The following is a 19,979-nucleotide window of genomic DNA, read 5'->3' on the forward strand; positions in this document are numbered from 1 at the left end:
ACATGTGTATCAGGTGTTTGTTATTTAAATATCTTGTTCTTTTCCTTTTGGCTTTTCACTTCAGGGGTTGCCAAACCGAATCAGTTGTCTCCATCTAACCCTGTCCTCTGCATCCTTTGCTGTCACACCAACTACCTTCATGTCATCATTAACTACATCCATAAACCTCCTCTTTGAGTTCGTTCAAATACAAGGACCTCATGTGGAGTCGCATATGTATTTTTTTTGTTCAATATGAGTTCTGTACTTGCTTTATCTAAGTACATGTAAGGTCAAAACTTGAGTGGAACAACACTTCTTTATTCAGTGTGCTTCTGATCACATGTGCACACGGCTCATCAGAGAAGTTCCTTTTTACTGTAATACCACACCCACAGGGAGCGCATACCACACCCACACGGATTTGACAACTATGGCAACAGCAGTGGGACAGAAATATAGTTACATGAATGAATTAATGAGTGAATGCATTTGACAATTTTTTTTTTTTTAAATTACGGAGTGAAAGGATTAAGATTTGACAAATATGTTTTTTAGTTTATTAATTTATGAGGGAAATATTTTTTAAATATTAAATTAAATACTTATTTTAGGAGGATTACAAGATTTTTAAAAAATTAAGTTTTTTTTTCAATTTCATTTATTTTGCAATTATTAATTATAAAAATATTATTTTTTGTTTTAATATTTAATTATATATATATATATATATATATATATATATATATATATATATTTTTTTTTTTTTTTTTTTTTAAATTTTGGAGGGAATATTTTCCTACTATTTGAAAAAATTTGGGGGATGGGGTTTAATATTTAATAAATATATATTCTTCGGTTTCTTCAGATTTTGGGCGGGAAACTCATTTTATTTTTGATATTTTTTTGAAATAATTTATAAACAAAGTCAATAAAAATACATTTTAAGGTATAGCAGTACTTTGACATGCGATCGCTTCGACACACGTTCTTTTCGACATCCGGCGTAAAATTTGACACCCCATTCTTTTCTACATCCGACGACATGCTTGAAATACGAGATTTATGACAGCGTCGCAGTTCCTTTGTTTTCCCACAAGACTGACGCGCAGCAGATTTTCTTATGAGAGAAATCAACATGGGTTCCAAGAATGTTAGAGCCGGTGGTACAAAAAATGAAAAATGTGAGGCTTACCATTGAAATGGCGATGGAAATGATAGAAAATGATGAACGTGGTGTGCTGTCTGTGAACTGGTTCGACAATACGGCCATAGAATCTCTACGATCTTGACGGTCCTCCTCAGACCTCTGTTCGCCAGTCTTTATAAGTTAAGGTGACTATTATTAATGTGATAACATCGTCAAAAAAATCGCAACCTTTGTCAGGTTTTTTAATAATTTATTTCAGAACTTGTGCAACACGCTTACTGTCCTTCTGACCCATTCCCAAAGGGGACCATCCAACACTCAACATTTATTAGCAGTCGGTCACATGCAGCGATCTAACGCCGGATTTAGATTGAAAAAGTACGAAAGCTGTACTGCATACAAACAGGAAGGATTGCCTCAGGAGTGATTTGTTCAAGGATTCAAGGTAATTATTATATTTTTCGTACCATGCATGCATTTTGAAGGGTTTGCGACCTCCTAAATGAAGATGCAAACTATGGAGAAATATTAGCGTGGGGTGCACATCCATGAACTGGCTCAACAATACATCTCCACGGCCCTCCTCCGACCACTGTTCGCCAGTCTTTATACTGTAAGTTAAGTTGACAGTTATTATTGTGGTTACATCGCCAAAGAATTCGCCAGTTTTATCAGGTTTTTATCATTTATTTCAGAACTTATCCAACACAAAATGCCTGCTGTCCCCCGCAATTGACTGTGCACTCAAGAAAACATTAAAAGCGAAAGTAAACCCAACCGCCTCGCTTCTCTGTCATGTTAGTCACGCGGTGCGTTCAGGAACAGAAAAAAAACGTCCGCCACATTAGAACCTGATTCGTTACATTATTACAGGAATTATTAATATTATTGTATTATTATTCTGATTTTTATTTATAATTAATGTGTTTTTCTATATGTAATTGCCATTTGTAATAGTACCAGCAGTATTTTTTAAGGATTTAGTGTAGGTTTTTGAGCTGTGGAACAAATTAATGAAATTATAATGTATTCCAATGGGAAAATCCTGCTCGACATACTGTGCGACCATTTCGACTTACAAACAAGGTCCTGGAACGAATTAACTTCGTATGTAGAGGTACCATTGTATTTACTTAAAATAAATGCTACCTGCAAGTTTTTGTTTTGTTTTGTTTTTTTAACTTTTGACCAAGAATCGAGACTGTCTTACGTCCATATCTATGAAGAATTCAGGGATTTAAGCATTCATTCACAAGAATTTTCAACGGAAAAAGCTCTTTGTATTTCCACTCGGTCAGCTTTGACGGAGATAGGCCCCCTATGAATCGGCCCCGCACCCCGTGTCCCATCAATACATTATGAAGTCTATGGCTGAACAAAGTGAAAATGTCCTCTCTCACTCCGTCAAGTCAGCCACACGGTGCGTTCAGGTACACCACGGAAAACATATTCGCCACATTAGAACCCGATTTGTTACATTATTACAGGTATTATTATTATTATTATTATTATTACTATTATTGTATTACTATTCCGATTATTATTCATAATTCATTTGTTTTGCTGTGTTCAATTGCTATTTGCAATAGTACCAGCAGCATTTACTGAGGATTTAGTGTAGGTTTTCGGGCTGTGGAACGAATTAATGGAATAAAATGTATTCTTATGGGGAAATCCTGCTCGACATACAACCATTTTGAATTACAAACAAGGTCCTGGAATGAAATAATTTTGTATGTAGAGGTACCACTGTATCTTTATTTCTATTAAATTAAAAGCACACAGAGTAATAATCCTAATAATCAAATGTTCTCAGACCACATGGTTGCTAAATGAGCAATCCTATTCAATAAATTAGCAAAAAATATTTTTTGTTATAGTTGTTAAAACCTGGATTATAAGTAGATTTTATTGAAGAGTCACCGGGTTTTGTCGACCAGGCCGGGAGGCTTCTTTATGCCTTGAGTTGTTCATAATAGTTCAGATTATTGCCATCTTTTGAACCTTTTTAAACTAAATAAAGTGTCGAGGTTCAAGTGGACTTCAATATAGAATATTGATATTTTAACTCAGTCATTCAGTCTCTCTAGAACTGATTATTGCATTAAATTATGGATGTCACAATTGCAAGGGATTTCAAGCCTATCCAATATAATTTCGGCAAAACACCTCAGACTAATGGCCAATCAGTCATAGGTTCATAGAGACAAACAATCAATCACACATACTTTCACAGCAACACTAGCTAGGAAACAATCCGTATTTTAAAAATAAACAACATAAATCAGGTGGTAAATGCATTTATCTCACAATCTTTTTATACAGAGAAAAAATAATGTTGATATTACAAATATATTCAAAGCCATCATATTGTCAGTCCAAATATATGTCGACTCCTTTATCAGAAACACATTCAGATTCAAATGACACGAAGCATGCGAGAATATTAGAATATTCCTGACACTTTTCATCCAAATGAAAGCTTCACTCCTCGCAAAATGTCATCCTTGCGCTTTTACCCAATCACGCACTTGGCCGTAACGTTAAAAATGTTGGCGAGGAGACAAGGAACTAATGTCCTTTAAGTGAATCCGTGGGGCTGTTCCTGGAGGGCCGGGCACAAAATGACAGGGATTTCACTGCTGAATCCTTTTAGCAGGACATTGACACATGAACTGGGGCGAGAAAAAAAATGGAGAAAAACAAGAGCTGGAATGAGGCGGTGAGAGGAGGAGAGAAAAAAAGGGTAGACAACCAATTTGGGAGTAATGCAACTAAAAAGTGACAAGTGTAATTTCATCCATCTGGGCCGATGTGTAAAAAGCGCTGGCCTGAACATTCCCCGCACCCCCTCCTGATTGATCTTCCCCGAGTCTGAAACACCTATTATTAGCCAGCAGTCTAATAGCACCAGGATGGCTCGGCGCTCTCCCAGGGGCCAAATCTCCGGTCATCTGCCCCCTCGCTCCGCACAGCTGTGGAAGCCAACCAAGGGAGGGGGGGTAAGGAGACGGCGGGCTCAGAGCTGCCAAGAGGCGTACCTGTTGAGGGTGAGGGGAAGGGGGGGAGGGGGTGAAGATTGGTAATGGGGCTGGGCAGAAAGACAAATCAGTGTGTTAGTCAGTTTCACCGCAAGGCGCGTGATTTACATGGGAAAAATCTCACGGAACAACGAGGAGCAAAAATGTTAAAGGTTCACTGCAAGGCAGATCATTTACATGTGAGAAATTGCACTGAATAACAACGGACAAAAAAATGACAAAAACTTGTCTTCCTTTACTGACAGATTGAGTGAAATCCGACCAGGCTTGTTCACACAGCAGCTATTAATCTGTTTTTTCACTATTAATGATATTCACGATAAATAATTGGTGGCTATTAAACTTAAAAATTATCGAATAAGCAATGATAAAGCACTAAAGCCTTTTTCATTGGTGGGTTGCCAAAAATGAAAATAAATAAATAAAGATTAAAAAGCAGTTTTTAAACATTTAAAAGTTCACTCAAAAACTGAAAAATGATTAAAAGTTTCATGATAAGGGAAAAAAAAATTTTTAAATTTTATATTCCACCAAAAAAAAAAAAAAAAAAAAGTGTTTCAAAATATTTGAATATATTCCCTCCAAAACAGAAAAAAATAATTTAAAATACATTTGTAAATCTTGAATATAAAAATGAAGGTTATTTTTTTACTCATAAATTACAAACATATTCCCACAAAAATTGAAAAGAAATTAACAAATAAGTGATGTGTTTGACTGACAATTTTTTTTTTATCTTAAAAATTATTTCACCAAAAATCTAATTATTTTTGGATAATTGTTTTTTTCTTAAATCCCTCAAAATTGAAGGAAAAAAAAAAGACAAATTAGTGAATCCGCATGAGTCCCTTGTATTTGATTGACAAAATATTTATTTAAAAAAAAAACAAAATATATATAAAATATATATACAAAAATATATATTATTTGAATAGTCGATTAATCTATCAACTAGTGAGTTTGAATAATCGAGTAATCAGATTAGGAATATTTAACGCATTGAAGAATAATTTTAAAGAGGTTAAACAAAGGCTTGGTAAGATTGCATTTTCAAAAGAACATTAAATTCGACTTCAAAATAAAATTCCCCTGTGTTTGTTCAAAATATGCAGGATTGCACTTTTATTTCATAAAAAATAAAATAAAATAAATGAGGATCTAAGTACAACAAGAGAACAATCAGTTAACTTGCATAGCAAAAGTCCGCTAGCTTAAATGCTATAAATTGCTAACTTTCTTTTTTTACAGTGCTCTTAACAAATTGTTCAAACACATATTCCCACAAAAACAGCTACAGTGGGGAGAACAAGTATTTGATACACTGCAATTGGCAGTGTATCAAATACTTGTTCTCCCCACTGTAAATATACCTATCAACTAAATTACAAATGCATAAAAAAAACATATTAGCTCAGACAAAAACTTACTTTATGTTGGTCTTAACAGGGAGCAGCTGGATTCAGCCATGTTAAATGACTTATGTCAAGTTCACTGTTGCTAGTACAGGGCAGTGTATTCACCCAAATGAATAAAACTAAATGCAAACACTTTCAAAACAAACCATTACAACGCCGCTCTAATAAAACGAATACTCGAAGCAGCAAAATTTGATTTGAAGTTCTTTTCTAATCGAATTACTTGAGCTAATCCATCGTTGCAGCACTATTATTTTTATTTTCGATTTTTTTCATTTAGTTAGTTTTATTTCATTTAAAGTCAACAAACGGCTGAATTTTGCGAGCCTCTTCCAGTCAAAATGGTCTATCGCCGTCAATAGCAGGCACTTGTTATAATAAAATTTTAAAATCCAGCAAAATGTTTTAAAAAAATCAACAGATGCTGGCCTCACACAATGCCTTTAATTTAGTTTACATAAACCACCACACCAAAGAAAACCAATCAGCAACTAAACATGTCAATGTCAATCATTTCTCATGCACTCAACAACCTGACATTAAAAAAACACACAATCATATTTCAACAACAGCTCTTACAAATAAATAACTACACCATAAAAAAAATCTACATTCAAGCCAACATCAATTACTTAACATTACGGCTACTTGGACTCTGCGCTAGCAAAAATAATCTTTCATTAAACCATCAAATTAACACCTTTTTCAATAAAAATGTGCTTAAACGACTGACTAAACTATGATCACATACAGTTAACATACAAAAATGAATAATACAAACGCTTCTTTGCCCTTTTTTTTTTCCCCCAAGTCATTTTTTCGGGGATGTATGAAAGGTCAGAGGTCGACTGTTAATCGTCTCTTCACTACCTCTGATTGATTGAGCCCTCAGGTGAGGCCTAATGCATTTTCAAGGGCAATGATGACAATAATTGGCTCCCTTCACTTCACCCAAATGGACAAAGTCCTAAAAATCCATCCACTCAACACTGACGGATCAGAGGTAACGCATTAAAAAAAGAAAAAAAAAGCTTCAATTGCAAACCGGGGGATTATGATTATGATATTATGAGGATGGAGCGGATATGGGAGCGAATGTTGATGGATTTAAACGAGCGTGGAAATGAAATATGAGGAGTTTTAGGAGTAAATATGGGAAATTTGAAGCGGAGTTTCAGTCTTGGATTGAACAAAAGTGGAGTGATCACATGACAAAGCAGGTGTGATTTCTTTTCTTTACGCGTTTGTTACACCTCACTTCACTTTTGGGAGTTTTTACTTTTATGAGGTTGGCAGTGAAGAATGTTCCTGAGCAATTGACGGTGACTGGGTCAGGCTTCTAAGTAATGCAATGACTTTAAATGAAAACAACTAATTTTTGTCAATTTTAAGAGACAATTTTAAAAAACGGATTTTTAGATTATGAACTGTAGCTAATAGAATAACAATAATGGATTGACATTTTAAAATATTTGGGAAAAAATGTGGGTTCTTTTTTCCCCGTTTTTGAGGGAAATTTTGCTAAGATTTTTTAAATTAACTTTTTGTTTTTACAAATTTTGTTGAGATTTTGATTTGAATGGATCCTTGCGAAACCAATCAATGTATCGATCCAGATTGATGTATCGCTGCACCCCTACTAAATGAGTCAAATTGAATATTGCACAGACGTTTACAATAAGAATCTGATGCTTCATTAAGTATGGTATTCAGGTCATTATAATCGGAAGTAAAATCATGACGAAATCCAGATGATTCGTGTGCTCATTTGGGTGTCAAATATAAATGAAATCATGAATTCATAAAATATTTTTCCATTTGTCCCCTGACTGGTTAACAATTTCTCTAGATCAGTGGTTCTTAACCTGGGTTTGATCGAACCCCAGGGGTTCGGTGACTCGGTCTAAGGGTTTCGGTGAAGGTTAAGACACGCAGGGCCCTATTTTTGGACGCTGAAATGTAAGCAAAGTGGCATTTTAGACCAGGTTTTGGACTGGTTAGTCCCCAATTTACAGGCTTTATTCCACTTCTTTCATCTTCTAGTCCTCTATCTGATGGGAGAAGAAATTAGTTTGCTCAGTGGAAGGTAGACTCTCACTTAGTATGAGGAACTATAAAAGACCTACAGGTAACGTGAATTGCGTTTACAAAAGGAAAAAAAAAAAAAGGCACATTTTACACCATTAAAATATAGTATGCAAGGCAAGGATGCGATAGAATGAGAATGTTGACATGAAAACATAAAATAGAAACAGTGTGAAATTAATCGACTTTTATTTCCTAATGTAAAAAGCAAATCAAAAGGCAAAATTATTGGTTGTAAATTCACACTGTTTATTGTATTTGTGAGAAGATTCATGTTTTTGTTTTTGTTTTAACGTGTTGACTTTGTGTACAAATTCGGCGATCATTTTGTGCGGAGTTTTTCATAAAAATTTGATATCATTTGAGATGTAAACATGACAGAAACTGCACGGTCAAGGTTAATGCAACCAAGCAGGTTTAATGTTGAACTATATAAGATATATTCATCCAAATTTGAATGAAAAATTCTAAGATATGCGCATTCGGCTAGTCTTGGTTTAGTTGTCTGATGATGCTAATGCTAATGATAAAAACATACATTTCTGCCTGTTTAATAACATGCTGGCTAAATGAAAAGAAATTTCAATGGAGATTCACTTGGGTCTTACCTTGCTAGCTTAGATAGGCATGGCGGAAAACACTCAGGTGACTTGACGTTCCGCTCTGAGACCCCCAATTTGGCCAGATTTCAAAATTGTCCTATATGCATGTGTGATACATCATTGGAAAGCTTAAAATCTTAATTTTCTGGGGGAAGAAATTTTTGATCAGGAAGGCACTTTTAAAATTTAAAAAAAAAAAAAAAGAAAGTAAACAGCAAAACCCTAACTGGGGGTGAGAGCACACGAGAGCATAATTAAAAACCCCATGATTTTAACTAGATATTATTGCGTACTTACCTCTTTTCTATCCAAAAACTCCATGTAGCATGTACATGACACAGCTGTTAATGGCCACAGTCGGATTTTGGGGGGATTTTGAGGGTGAAAAATGGTAATATAACAAGGGTCACGATGCAGAAATCACAGACATCAAGTAGTGGTCGAGATTTTCATTTTGAGCTATTTACCCTTTTAAATGTTCTTTTTCAATTTTTCTTTGTTTGATCGATTATTTATCATCTAACATAGCGGAGAAAATGTGACATATACCAAAAAAATACAATTAAGCGGTAGTTATGAGGTAGATGTCTGTGACTTTTTTACAGACACCATTGTTTTCATTGTGACGTAATTTGTTTAAAAGTTTAAAATATGCGAGTGAATAATTTTTTAAAGTTTTTTTTTTAAACGAAATATTAGACATTAATTAATGATTGTAAGCTAAAAATAATAGACATTTTGAATAATAAATATAATTACCTTCGTTTTATGGCTGGGTTGAAACAAAAGCGGTTGTGCGACATCTGTAAACGGGGGTTTCCAGGGTAAAACGGACAAATTAAAAATAGTTCGGGGGCCTTATGTGCCATGAATCTGCTATGGCAGCATATTGTTCTGTCAAACACAACAGTTGTTTTGGCTTAAAATACAGCAGTTTCTTTTAAAGAGGAGTGCAAGAGCAGAAACTGCTTTTCAGTCTTGTCTGTGTTTCCCGCCATATATCAATTTTGAATTTGGGAGAGAGAAAAAAAGATTTTTCTAATTCCTAAGGGTTCAGTTAATGCACGTGTGAAACTCATGGGGTTCGGTACCTTAAGCAAGGTTAAGAACCACTGCTCTAGATACTCTTTATTAAATGCATTTTTCCACCACCATGAAAAGGGGCTCTAATTATTCAGGTTAGGTAATGAGTGCATGTGAAGTGGGCCTGGGCCTAGGACAACATTAGAGGCCAAGTATGTCATTTGCAAAAAAAAAAAAAAATGCACATGGAGAAAATAAAGAAACCCGCATTTTCCAGTCTTTGTTTACAAGCCCACTTATTCCCTCTCCATTATTATTATATTTTAATCCTCGCAAGTACATCATCTTTTATACAGGAAAATGGAAATGCAACTCCCTCTATTTCGGTGGTAGCGTCCTGGCAACAGAGCAATTTTCTATCATCGCGGATAAACGGCTTCGAACAGTACATTCTGACCAACAAAATAAAGAAGAATCCCATAATTGCTGCCCTTGTACTGTCTCTTATGAGCAAATTTGCTATATGCAATAATAATTTCACAGATTTCTCGATAATATTCATGCTTTCTTTGCACCATTTCTTTGATTTTTACGCAGATTTCCTGCAAACAACACACCCATCGCTGCGTAATTTCGTGCGTAAAAGCGGCGAGTTAAAGGCCGAATGTGGTCGTCGCCTTCCCGGCTGAGTGTGACACGCCAGTGGGGGACGTTCTCTCTCTTTAGGCCCAACCGCTGGTCCCCCCCTTGCAGCAAGGGGGTGGTTTTCCAAAAAGCCGCAGTCACACTATTCTAGTAGAGAGACACATATAGGAATTACACGTGGGGAGAGAAGACGCACAGTGGAAAAATGGACGATTTAAGCGAGTTTTAGTGGACAAAAGTGCTTTAAAAATCTATATTATTTTAATAATTTTGGGCGTCAGAGGAACCCAATGAGTGATTTTTAAGAGCCATTCTCCAAAAGCAATTGATTGAGATGGGGTCAATAGTACTAACAGTAATTAAGTGATTCTTTTTTACATGTAATATTGTGTTGTCATTTTTACATTTTATTTTTCCAAATAATAAATTGACATTCATAAAACTTAATGGATTGTACATTAATACAAAAATCACTTGACTTTTACTCTAAATAAAATATAAAAATGATGATTCTAACTGTCAAAACAATAAATAAAAATAAATCTTACCTTTTGTGAGTCCTGTTTATGATCATAAAAACATCAAATCAATCCACAGTTTGTCCGCCTGCATGTGCATCTCTCCCAGTCTGCTGTAAAAATGATTACCGGAAGCCGTCTTGTGCACTTTTAAATCGCACAAATAACCGTAGTTGACGATAATAGCGAGGTAGCTAGTTGTTATTGTGGAGAAAGGCGCAAAAGTGAAACTAAACGCCGCCACCGTTCTTGATAAGAGGATAATTGAGGCGACACTAGCGTGTAATTAGGGGATAATTTATGCTATATCCACTTTTACTCCCAAAATAAAAGCCAGTCCACCATCATTATTGTTCGAAATTTTAAGGCTGCAAGTGGAGGAAAGTGCGCACGCTAATCAAAAAGGTCTTCCAACTACCTTGACTGAATGTAATTATAGTATTTTTATGGCTCTTTTATGAGGTGATTTAATGCTTTGTAGCAATAAAAATGTGTAAAGCAGTGTTCATTATTTCAACGCGTTTTATGATGGACGACAGTGAAATTATGTTTAAGTGTCATAGGTTACAGTGGACTGGACGTCTATAGCTGTCAATGGGAGTAAATGGTTTAAGATGTGTAGTACTCATTTAAATGCAAAAGGATTGATTGGATTCATTTATTCGTCAGTTTTTCGTGTTATAGAGGAATAAAAAAAAATGTTTTTTTCATTTTTTAAATATTTATTTCTATGACGAATTTTTTTTTAATATTTGAAAAAAAATTTTTTTTTTTTTTGCGAACCAACTTACACAAGGCTTATTTGTGCTTTATCACTGCTTACTATATATTTTTAGTCGCGATATTTCCCCAATTGCCATCAATTCAAATCAAAACAAAACAGAATATGTGCGTTGAATTTCACACTGTAATAAAAACAAGATCATCCCTCCTAGTCAAAATTGATTGGAGCCCGTCGCCATCAAATGCAGTGAATGAGTTATTATTATTATTGTTACCATAATTATTACATGCGTGTCTGTTTCATTTCAATCGTCAGATGGGATCAATTCTTATAGTAAACACGACTACAAAACAGGGGAGGGGGGATTGATTTCATGATAATTGTTAGGGATGGAGATTTAAATAGTTTTCACATTTTTAGAGAATATTGCAGTATTGCTGTTTCTCCACATAGAAGCATGGCCTGCAGTGCGTAATTTGGTTGTGTCGAAAAAGCAAAAGTGAAAAACGATAGGGCAATTCCAAGCAGCTCAATCTGTCTGTGGGAATTAGACAACTTTCCCATCCCCTCGTATAGTTTTTGGTAGGAGCTGGTAAGGTGGGTTAACTCGGAGCTCAAGTCTCCGTCAAGCGCTCAGCCCTGCATGATGACGTCGCCTCCGGATGACCAATAGGAAGGCGCTGCCCTTTGGAGACTAACCATTTTACTTGTAGCGTCTGCACCAAGTCTGCAAGCGAGCAAGCAATTTTAACAGTAAAAAATCGGACAGCTCCGAATCGGAATTTCACGGGAAGGAATTAAAGTCGCTGCAAATTCTGGGGGGAAAAAGACCAAAGAGAGAGAGAGAGAAAGGAAGCCGAGTCGGTCTTGAGAGAGAGGGGGGCGAGCGTTTTCGCTCTCAAGGCAGGGAAAATTCGATGATGACCATGACTACGATGGCTGACGGTCTGGAGGCGCAGGACTCGTCCAAGTCCGCTTTCATGGAGTTCGGCCAGCAGCAAGGGCAGCAAGGCCAATCCCATTCGGCGCAGAGCTCGCCGTCCATGGCTGGCGCGCACTACCCGCTGCACTGCCTGCACTCGGGCTCGCACCACCACCAGCACGACAACACCGCCGCCTACCCGGCCGGCAACACCTACAACCGCTCCCTAGCCTACCCTTACGTGAGCCACCCGCACCACAGTCCCTACCTGTCCACCTACCACAACAACACGGGAGCGCAGACGCGGTTAGACGGCGCAGGTAAGCCCGAAAACCGAGCCTCATCGTCCGATTATCTTCCCCTAGCGTCCTTTTATGTCGGACGTTTACGTCACCCCCCTCCAAAAAGAAACAACAACAGGGTGTGATCATCCGCACAACCACACGAAGCCAGCCTTCGATGTTGTAATTAGCATTTAATTGACATGTCATTATCGGAAATAATCGGGAAAATGACAGCTCCCCCTCGTTTTGATGGGCATTTTCCAGCCTCTCCCTCGGGTGCTTTTCAATGATAATTATTTTTTGTTGTTGCAGAGCAGCAGAAAACGACGGTGATCGAAAACGGGGAGATTCGATTTAACGGGAAAGGGAAGAAAATCCGCAAACCAAGGACGATTTATTCCAGTTTGCAGCTACAGGCGCTTAATCACCGATTCCAGCAAACCCAGTACCTCGCTTTACCTGAGCGGGCCGAATTGGCCGCATCGTTAGGCCTGACCCAAACCCAGGTAGGACTTATTCACACCTAAACCGTATAGGGCAAGTGAATTTTTTGGTAATTTAAAGGGGAAAAAAAGCTCAAACATTGCCACTAAAAATGTGATGTCCACATGTGTGGCCGCCAGGTCTCAATTAAAATTATATATTTTTTTATTTATAATACCAATCGTTATTTTACATATTCATAAAATAAATTAATATACAATTACGACCCACAATAGCTCTTGTTATTTTTCATATTTCTAATAGTATGCAGCTCATTACCTGTCATTGACAAACATAGACGTCCAAAGAATTTAAAGTGAAATTAGATGAATGCTTGCTCATCTTTCACTCCCAGTCAAAATGGATTGGACGTCTAGCGCCGTCAATGGCAGCCAGTGAGTTAAATAAGTGCCCTCCAGGTTAAACCAACCCATCAAGTCATTTAATCCCCCTATCCGTGCAGGTAAAGATCTGGTTCCAGAACAAGCGCTCCAAATTCAAGAAGCTCCTCAAGCAAGGTGGCAACCCGCACGAGAGCGACCCAATGCCGGCATCCATGAGCCTCTCCCCCCGGTCTCCGTCCATCCCCCCAATATGGGACGTGTCGGCCTCATCCAAAGGAGTAAACATGGCAGCCAACAGCTACATGCCCGGCTACTCTCACTGGTATTCATCCCCGCACCAGGACTCCATGCAGAGATAGACTTTTCCAAACCGGGATTGGGAGTTTAAAAGCGGCCTAACGTGAGAGGACCGGCCGCCTCCGTATGGATGTCCCAGATGTGGAGGAACTGACATTTTTACGTGACTGTCCTGCTGTCACCCGTCACAAAATATCGTCAGTGACATCCAAGCCAAGTTCCGGCAAAAACTGACCCACGTGGTCTTAACGTGGACTTGTACACTGCTCATTTTTCAGGGGGGGTGGATGAGTGTTTGTAAATAGAATCCGCCACTTCACTTGTACATAGACTTTTTATGTTCTGTCAGATTGAGTAAAAGCGTGACTCCAAACATGCTTTTTGTGTGCTTTAAAGTCAAAATCCGAATTGGGCCAACATGTCATGCAGAGGATGGAAATGAACTTACCGCATGCCTTGCATTCACCTCCAAAGCAGGTCAATCCGGCCGGCGTCAATTATTGACAAAATGTTTTCTGCCGTCTCTCCGTCCTAATGCAGGCCGTTAAATGGCGAGCTCCGCGGGATCGATGGCGAACAAAGCAGCCAGCTGCAGCGGCGTTCAATACCGAGGAGATATTTGGGACAATTTGCTGGCTTTTTATCCAAGTCAGGCTTTTTTCCCCCCTTTCTCATAAATGCAGGCATAATTAGGGTAATTTTTGATGTAGCCCGCTGATTACAGCGTTTTTACCGTCAAAGATAATTACCTGTAATTTTCTACCACTTTAATACTAAAAGCCATCTTTATTTTGCTTTGGAGGTAGCGCGGATGGAACAAAGGGGGGAAATTATTCGCTTATTCATATACAAATTGCCGAGAAGGGAGAGCATCGGGGATATTATCTGCAATGACGACTGGTGAAAAGACTACGTGCAGCTGTCAAAGTCGCGGATGCCCCACTGGCAAGCATTCAGGCTACCTGGGGGCCCCCACACCACCCACCGCGGGGGCCCTATGCACCATATACGCCATCAGAGATGGTTGAGTATGCAGCAGCGCGGGTAAACATCAACAAGACGCACAAATGCCACCAATAACAATTGATAGGATAGATAAAAATATACATAAGCCTACAGTAGTATTCATACATATATACACTGTATATACAAACACACATTAAACACACATACACACTCAACCCTACAGGTTGTGCAAAATACTGTAGGTATAATTTTTGACACAGGTGAAAAAAAACCCTATATATATATATATATATATATATATATATATATATATATAGGGTTTTTTTTTGTGTCAAAAATTATACATATATAATTTATATATAATATATATATATATATATATATATATATATATATATATATATATATATATATATATATAAATACATACATTGTATTATTGTGCGTGTTTTCCCCATAAACGTATCCTGCTTTTGCACCCCTGAATGTATAACCATACAGTATAGTCATTGTGTCTTGCCACACACACATACATTATATATATATATATATATATATATATATATATATATATATATATATATTACGTACACAGACACATATAGAGTATATATGAAAAATACACATATACTGTATAGAGACGTGTGTGTATACAAACACACACATTACATATATACACACATGTACAGTACATACATATTAATACAAATTACTTTACAATATACTGTGTGCGTATATATACACTACACATATATATTATATATACACACACACACGTTATATATACATCATATTATTGTGCGTGTTTTTCCCCATAAACGTATCCTGCTTTTGCACCCCTGAATGTATAAACATACAGTAGTCATTCATTCTTGCCACACACACCGAGATATACAATATATATATATATATATACACACATACATAAAGTATATATGAATAAATACACATACAGTATACTGTATAGAGATGTGTGCGTATAAAAACATACACCCCACATTACATATAGAAACACATGTACAGTATTTACATATTAATACAAGTTACTTTATACAGTATATACTGTGTACGTGTATATATACTACACACACACACACATATATATATATATTAGTATTATTGTGCGTTTTTCCCCATAAACGTATCCTGCTTTTGCAACCCTGAATCTATGAAGATACAGTATAGTCATTCATTCCTGCCACATACACACACACACATAAATATATATGTGTATATACATAAATATATACACATATATATGTCTATACATACAGTGTATATGATACATATACTGTATAGAGACATGCATGCATACAAACACACACCCCATATTACATATAGACACACGTGTACAGTATATATATATATATATATATATATATATATATATATATATATATATATATATATAAATATATGCACATATACGTATATACATACAGTGTATATGAATAAATACATATACTGTATAGAGACGTGTGTGCATACAAACACACACCCCATATTACATATGGACACACATGTACAGTATATATATATATATATATATATATATATATATATATATATATTAATAAAAGTTACATATATATACTGTGTGCGTGTATATATATATACACATACATACACACATACAAACAGTATAATGTACACATACTGCAGATTACATATACTGTATTTATTTATAGACATGTATGCACATGCACAAACATAATGTTAAGTATGCACACATATATATCCAAAAGTACTGTCTATAAGCAATATATACTCTATACCATGTCTTTAGATATACGCACTCACAAAATATATATACATACCTACATACCTATAACTAATACATTTCTCTACAAATCCAAATAAGGCCTTATTTCTAATCTCTAGCTGATGTGGATTGCACCAAGTAACCTATAAGTGTTTTAGCTGTCGATACATTACAGGTGCACCTGAGCACGTGTGCACCTGTCACTCCCAATTCAAATCCAATCAAGTCTCCTGCACCACAGCGCACTAAGAAGCGAATCGAGACACACGCTTACCTTCCTTTTGTGCTTCCGCTCCATGCGCCACCCCAACGGCAATGCTCGCCGGTGCACCATCGGCCAGCGGCTCAATACGCAAATCCAGGTGGGAAAAGTGTTTGCACACCGCGGTAAGCTCTTATATATTGCCAGCAAAATTAGCTGTTATTACTGTCACTGTTTAGTGATGGCGAGCTCGGGAGAGAGAAGAGGAGGGGGGGGGGGGGGGGAAAGACCCTCTGCAATCAAGAACCGTGCGCATCTTTGCAAATTATAGGTAATTGTCAATGTCCAGATTATGATAATGGAGGCCCTAATCCTGCATGGAGAATAATTATTATGGAGTGTTACAGTTGGAGCTGTCCTGTAAAACTAACGCTTTTTTTTTTTTAACTCGATTTGAGAAGGGAAAAAACATGGGTGTGGGGGTTGGGACTAGTTGAGTGGAAAATATTCGGTTGGGAATAAACGGGGGCTCTCCATTTAATGGCAGCTTGTGTGTGGACGACACTGTACAGTCTATGATTCATAATCATGGCTGACAGATATAGTGACAACAATTTCACTATAGTATAAACATATTTTTAGTGTTTTCTTTCGAGTTTTTTTTAACTTATAAAAAATCTTCAATACAAAAAAATGGTCGAGATGATGGATTTTTTTGGTCTATTTTAAAACATTTTTAAAATGAATGATATTTGCCATTACATAGGTTTATAATGGAGGTGGAAAATCTGAAAGGGAAAAAAAAGTGAAGAGTGCATTTTGTGTATTATTTAAAAAAAAAAAAAGTGCATCCCTAATCTTAATGCGCATGCTCGTGAAAATTCAATTAGCTCCATTTCAACTGCTTAAATATGTCTTCTAAGTGGCAAGGTTTGTTTAGTGGCTGCTAATGACACGGTGACTCTGTGGCGGATTTGGGATTTTACCCGGAAGGTGGGCCGCATGCGGCCGGGAGTGGCAACGCTCTGGAGCCGGCCTTCCCCCACAGGAATGCGGATTGTCTCAGATCTCCGTGCCGCCCCCCCACCATCACCACCACCACCCTCCCTCCCCGTCGCCCCCTCTCTGCCATTCAAAGCGTCTAATTGTAGGGGACACAAAGCGAGAGACTGCAGACATGTCTGCAACAAAAAAAAAAAAAAAAAATCTTGCCGTGGAGTGGAAAAACAATAAAATCAATAAACGACAAATAATATGTGTAAGACGTAAAAATGTTATAAAACGATGGAGGATTTTAGTTTCTTTTTGGATGATTTCAGTGACAGATTTGTGTTCGTGTGTTTTGCAAATCCATAAAAATGGAAATCAACGGCAGGGCGAGCCAAGTGAAACATAATCTGAATAATTCATCTCGCTACTGCAGCTGTGATTTACAAGCGTGTCATTTAAAAGAGAAAAATCACCCCGAGGCGTGCTGTATTTTTTCATGTCAGTGATATTATGTTTTAGTGTAAATCCGCAACATTGATAAGACGGGAAAATTGTCCGTTGTCCATTTAAACGTTTAATAGTCTTCCAAAAAATGCAATAAATTACATGCACACATTTACACATTTCTTCTATGACAGTCAAATACATTGCATATTCCCCTGAAATGTCAACACGAGTTCCATAGAAGGTTTTTTTTTCTGGATTTTTTTTTTTTTTTAGAAAAGAAAAAAAAAAGAAGAAAGAAATGAACATGTGTTTTTTTTTTTTCGTCTTTTCAGTATAACGTCCCCGCTCCAAGTGCCAACGAGTGCGGTATCGAGTTGGGGGTCTGCAGGTGGGCGCTCGGGGATGTGTACCACGACCCCGTGTTTTCCAAAAAGTTAGAGGCCGACGTGTTGAGGTTTTGCGGCTGAAGGCTGTGCGGCCTGGAAGGCCCGTGGGGGTCCCAAACGGCCGGAGACTGCGGGGAGTTGCAGGCCATGGGGTCGCTGGAACTGGGGCTGTGTTCCGGGGGGAGCTCGCCGTTTTTCATGATCTTCTTCATTTTGGATCTCCTGTTCTGGAACCAGATTTTCACCTGGTGGCCCAAAAAAATGCAACAAAAAAATATTATTTTAAGGAAATGAAGCTATTTTAGAGCATAGAATTTGTCTTTGTGGATGTTAAAAAGATGGATAAATTCGAATTTTATATTTGCAAATCTTACCTGTGTTTGTGTGAGACCCAGAGAGGCAGCCAGTTCGGCTCTCTCGGGCAAGGCCAAATACTGCGTGTTCTGGAAGCGCCTTTGCAGGGCGGCCAGCTGGAAACTGGAGTAGATTGTCCGAGGTTTGCGCACTTTTTTCGGCTTGCCGTTCACCATCCTCACCTCTGGTTCAGCAAGCTCTTTTTCTGCAGCAAAATAACAACTATTAATTTTGGCCCGTGCAATTAAATAAACATTTTTTAAAAATCTAACAAACTGGTTTAAAATATATCGTTTTAAAGTTAAAATAAGTATAAATTCTTACCTTGTGGACTCGGTTGAGCTCTGCTATAAGCACCAGCATATTGATGGTAGGTTGGCGTCGTGTACGAGCTGTAGTCTGTGTAAGATTTGGTCGGAAAATTCCCAGCGGATGCGTTCACGGTCGGGTACTGGTACTGGTAAGCGTTGAGCGGTTTTCCGTACGAGGTGGAAGTAGGCGAGCAGTACCCGTGAGACACTCCGGCGGCCGGACTGTAGTAGCCGGAATCCGTAGCGGTGGACTCGGGTAAAGTAGGAGATTCCTGGGAGGGATGATGCATGGCGGAAAGCTGGAAAGAAGTCTGAAAATCGGCGGGCTTCACACTCGGGATTCTCCGGTCGAATACTCCAGTCATTCTTCAGGGGGAAACGCTCGGGATAGTTCGAGGTGTACAACAAAAACGAGCAAAAACGAGGCGTCGAGGCTCCAAAGTGGCGTGGAAACTACACTGACATTGTGGGAATCGTCTCAGGTCGTCGGGTTCTGCTGAAGACTGCAGCCAAGCGCACAGCAAAGACTTGGTTAAATCCGAAAGGCGCTCTTACGCACTGCAGGGAGGATCTGGTTCCATTGGCCAGGACGCAAACAGACACACACACGCACACACACGTAGAGCTACACCCAATACACATTGCAAGCTTCCTTATTGGAGGGGAACCACGAGGCTGTGTGGCTGCACTGTCGTGTGCAAGCAATTTATACACATATATATCATTTATACAGCAATATGTTGGGGGAAAAAGACAACACTGAATTGTGAGACCAAATTAGTTATGTAGATAGAATAAAACAGCACAAAAATAGTGGAACAAACATATATAAAACAAAATAACGTCAATATATATATTGTTTATGGCTTTTTAAGATGCACTTGTAAAGCTTAACCCATTAGCTGTCATTAACAGTCAAATCAATTTGAACTGGGAGGGCTGGAATTCACTGCTAACCTTCCAGTTCAAATAGATTGGACGTTTATTCGTGATAAACGAATTTAAATTCACAGCAGAAGGATGAAAAAGGCCACATAATTGGACATCTT

General features: G+C 37.7%; 2 protein-coding genes and 1 long non-coding RNA gene across 3 annotated transcripts; 1 reads left to right on the plus strand and 2 right to left on the minus strand.

Annotated features, from left to right (window-relative positions):
- Positions 1-2,000: 2,000 nt before the first annotated feature.
- Positions 2,001-14,113, minus strand: LOC130911044 (uncharacterized). The gene is made up of 3 exons (XR_009061949.1): positions 13,961-14,113; positions 10,489-11,909; positions 2,001-4,220 (listed from the first exon to the last, which is right to left on the minus strand). It is a non-coding gene; the product is annotated as an uncharacterized LOC130911044 (long non-coding RNA).
- dlx6a (distal-less homeobox 6a) lies at positions 11,889-13,919 on the plus strand. Its single transcript, XM_057828783.1, has 3 exons — positions 11,889-12,424; positions 12,701-12,894; positions 13,335-13,919. Exons 1-3 carry the CDS (start codon positions 12,100-12,102, stop codon positions 13,572-13,574), a joined length of 759 nt encoding a protein of 252 aa, XP_057684766.1. The 5' UTR covers positions 11,889-12,099; the 3' UTR covers positions 13,575-13,919.
- Positions 14,114-17,998: 3,885 nt separating the features above from the next.
- Positions 17,999-19,518, minus strand: dlx5a (distal-less homeobox 5a). The gene is made up of 3 exons (XM_057827263.1): positions 18,944-19,518; positions 18,640-18,824; positions 17,999-18,510 (listed from the first exon to the last, which is right to left on the minus strand). The coding sequence occupies exons 1-3, from the start codon at positions 19,293-19,295 to the stop codon at positions 18,208-18,210; spliced, it is 840 nt and encodes a 279-aa protein (XP_057683246.1). The 5' UTR covers positions 19,296-19,518; the 3' UTR covers positions 17,999-18,207.
- Between the last annotated feature and the right edge of the window lie 461 nt (positions 19,519-19,979).

This window comes from Corythoichthys intestinalis, chromosome 22, assembly GCF_030265065.1.
Source record: "Corythoichthys intestinalis isolate RoL2023-P3 chromosome 22, ASM3026506v1, whole genome shotgun sequence".
NCBI lineage: Eukaryota > Metazoa > Chordata > Actinopteri > Syngnathiformes > Syngnathidae > Corythoichthys > Corythoichthys intestinalis.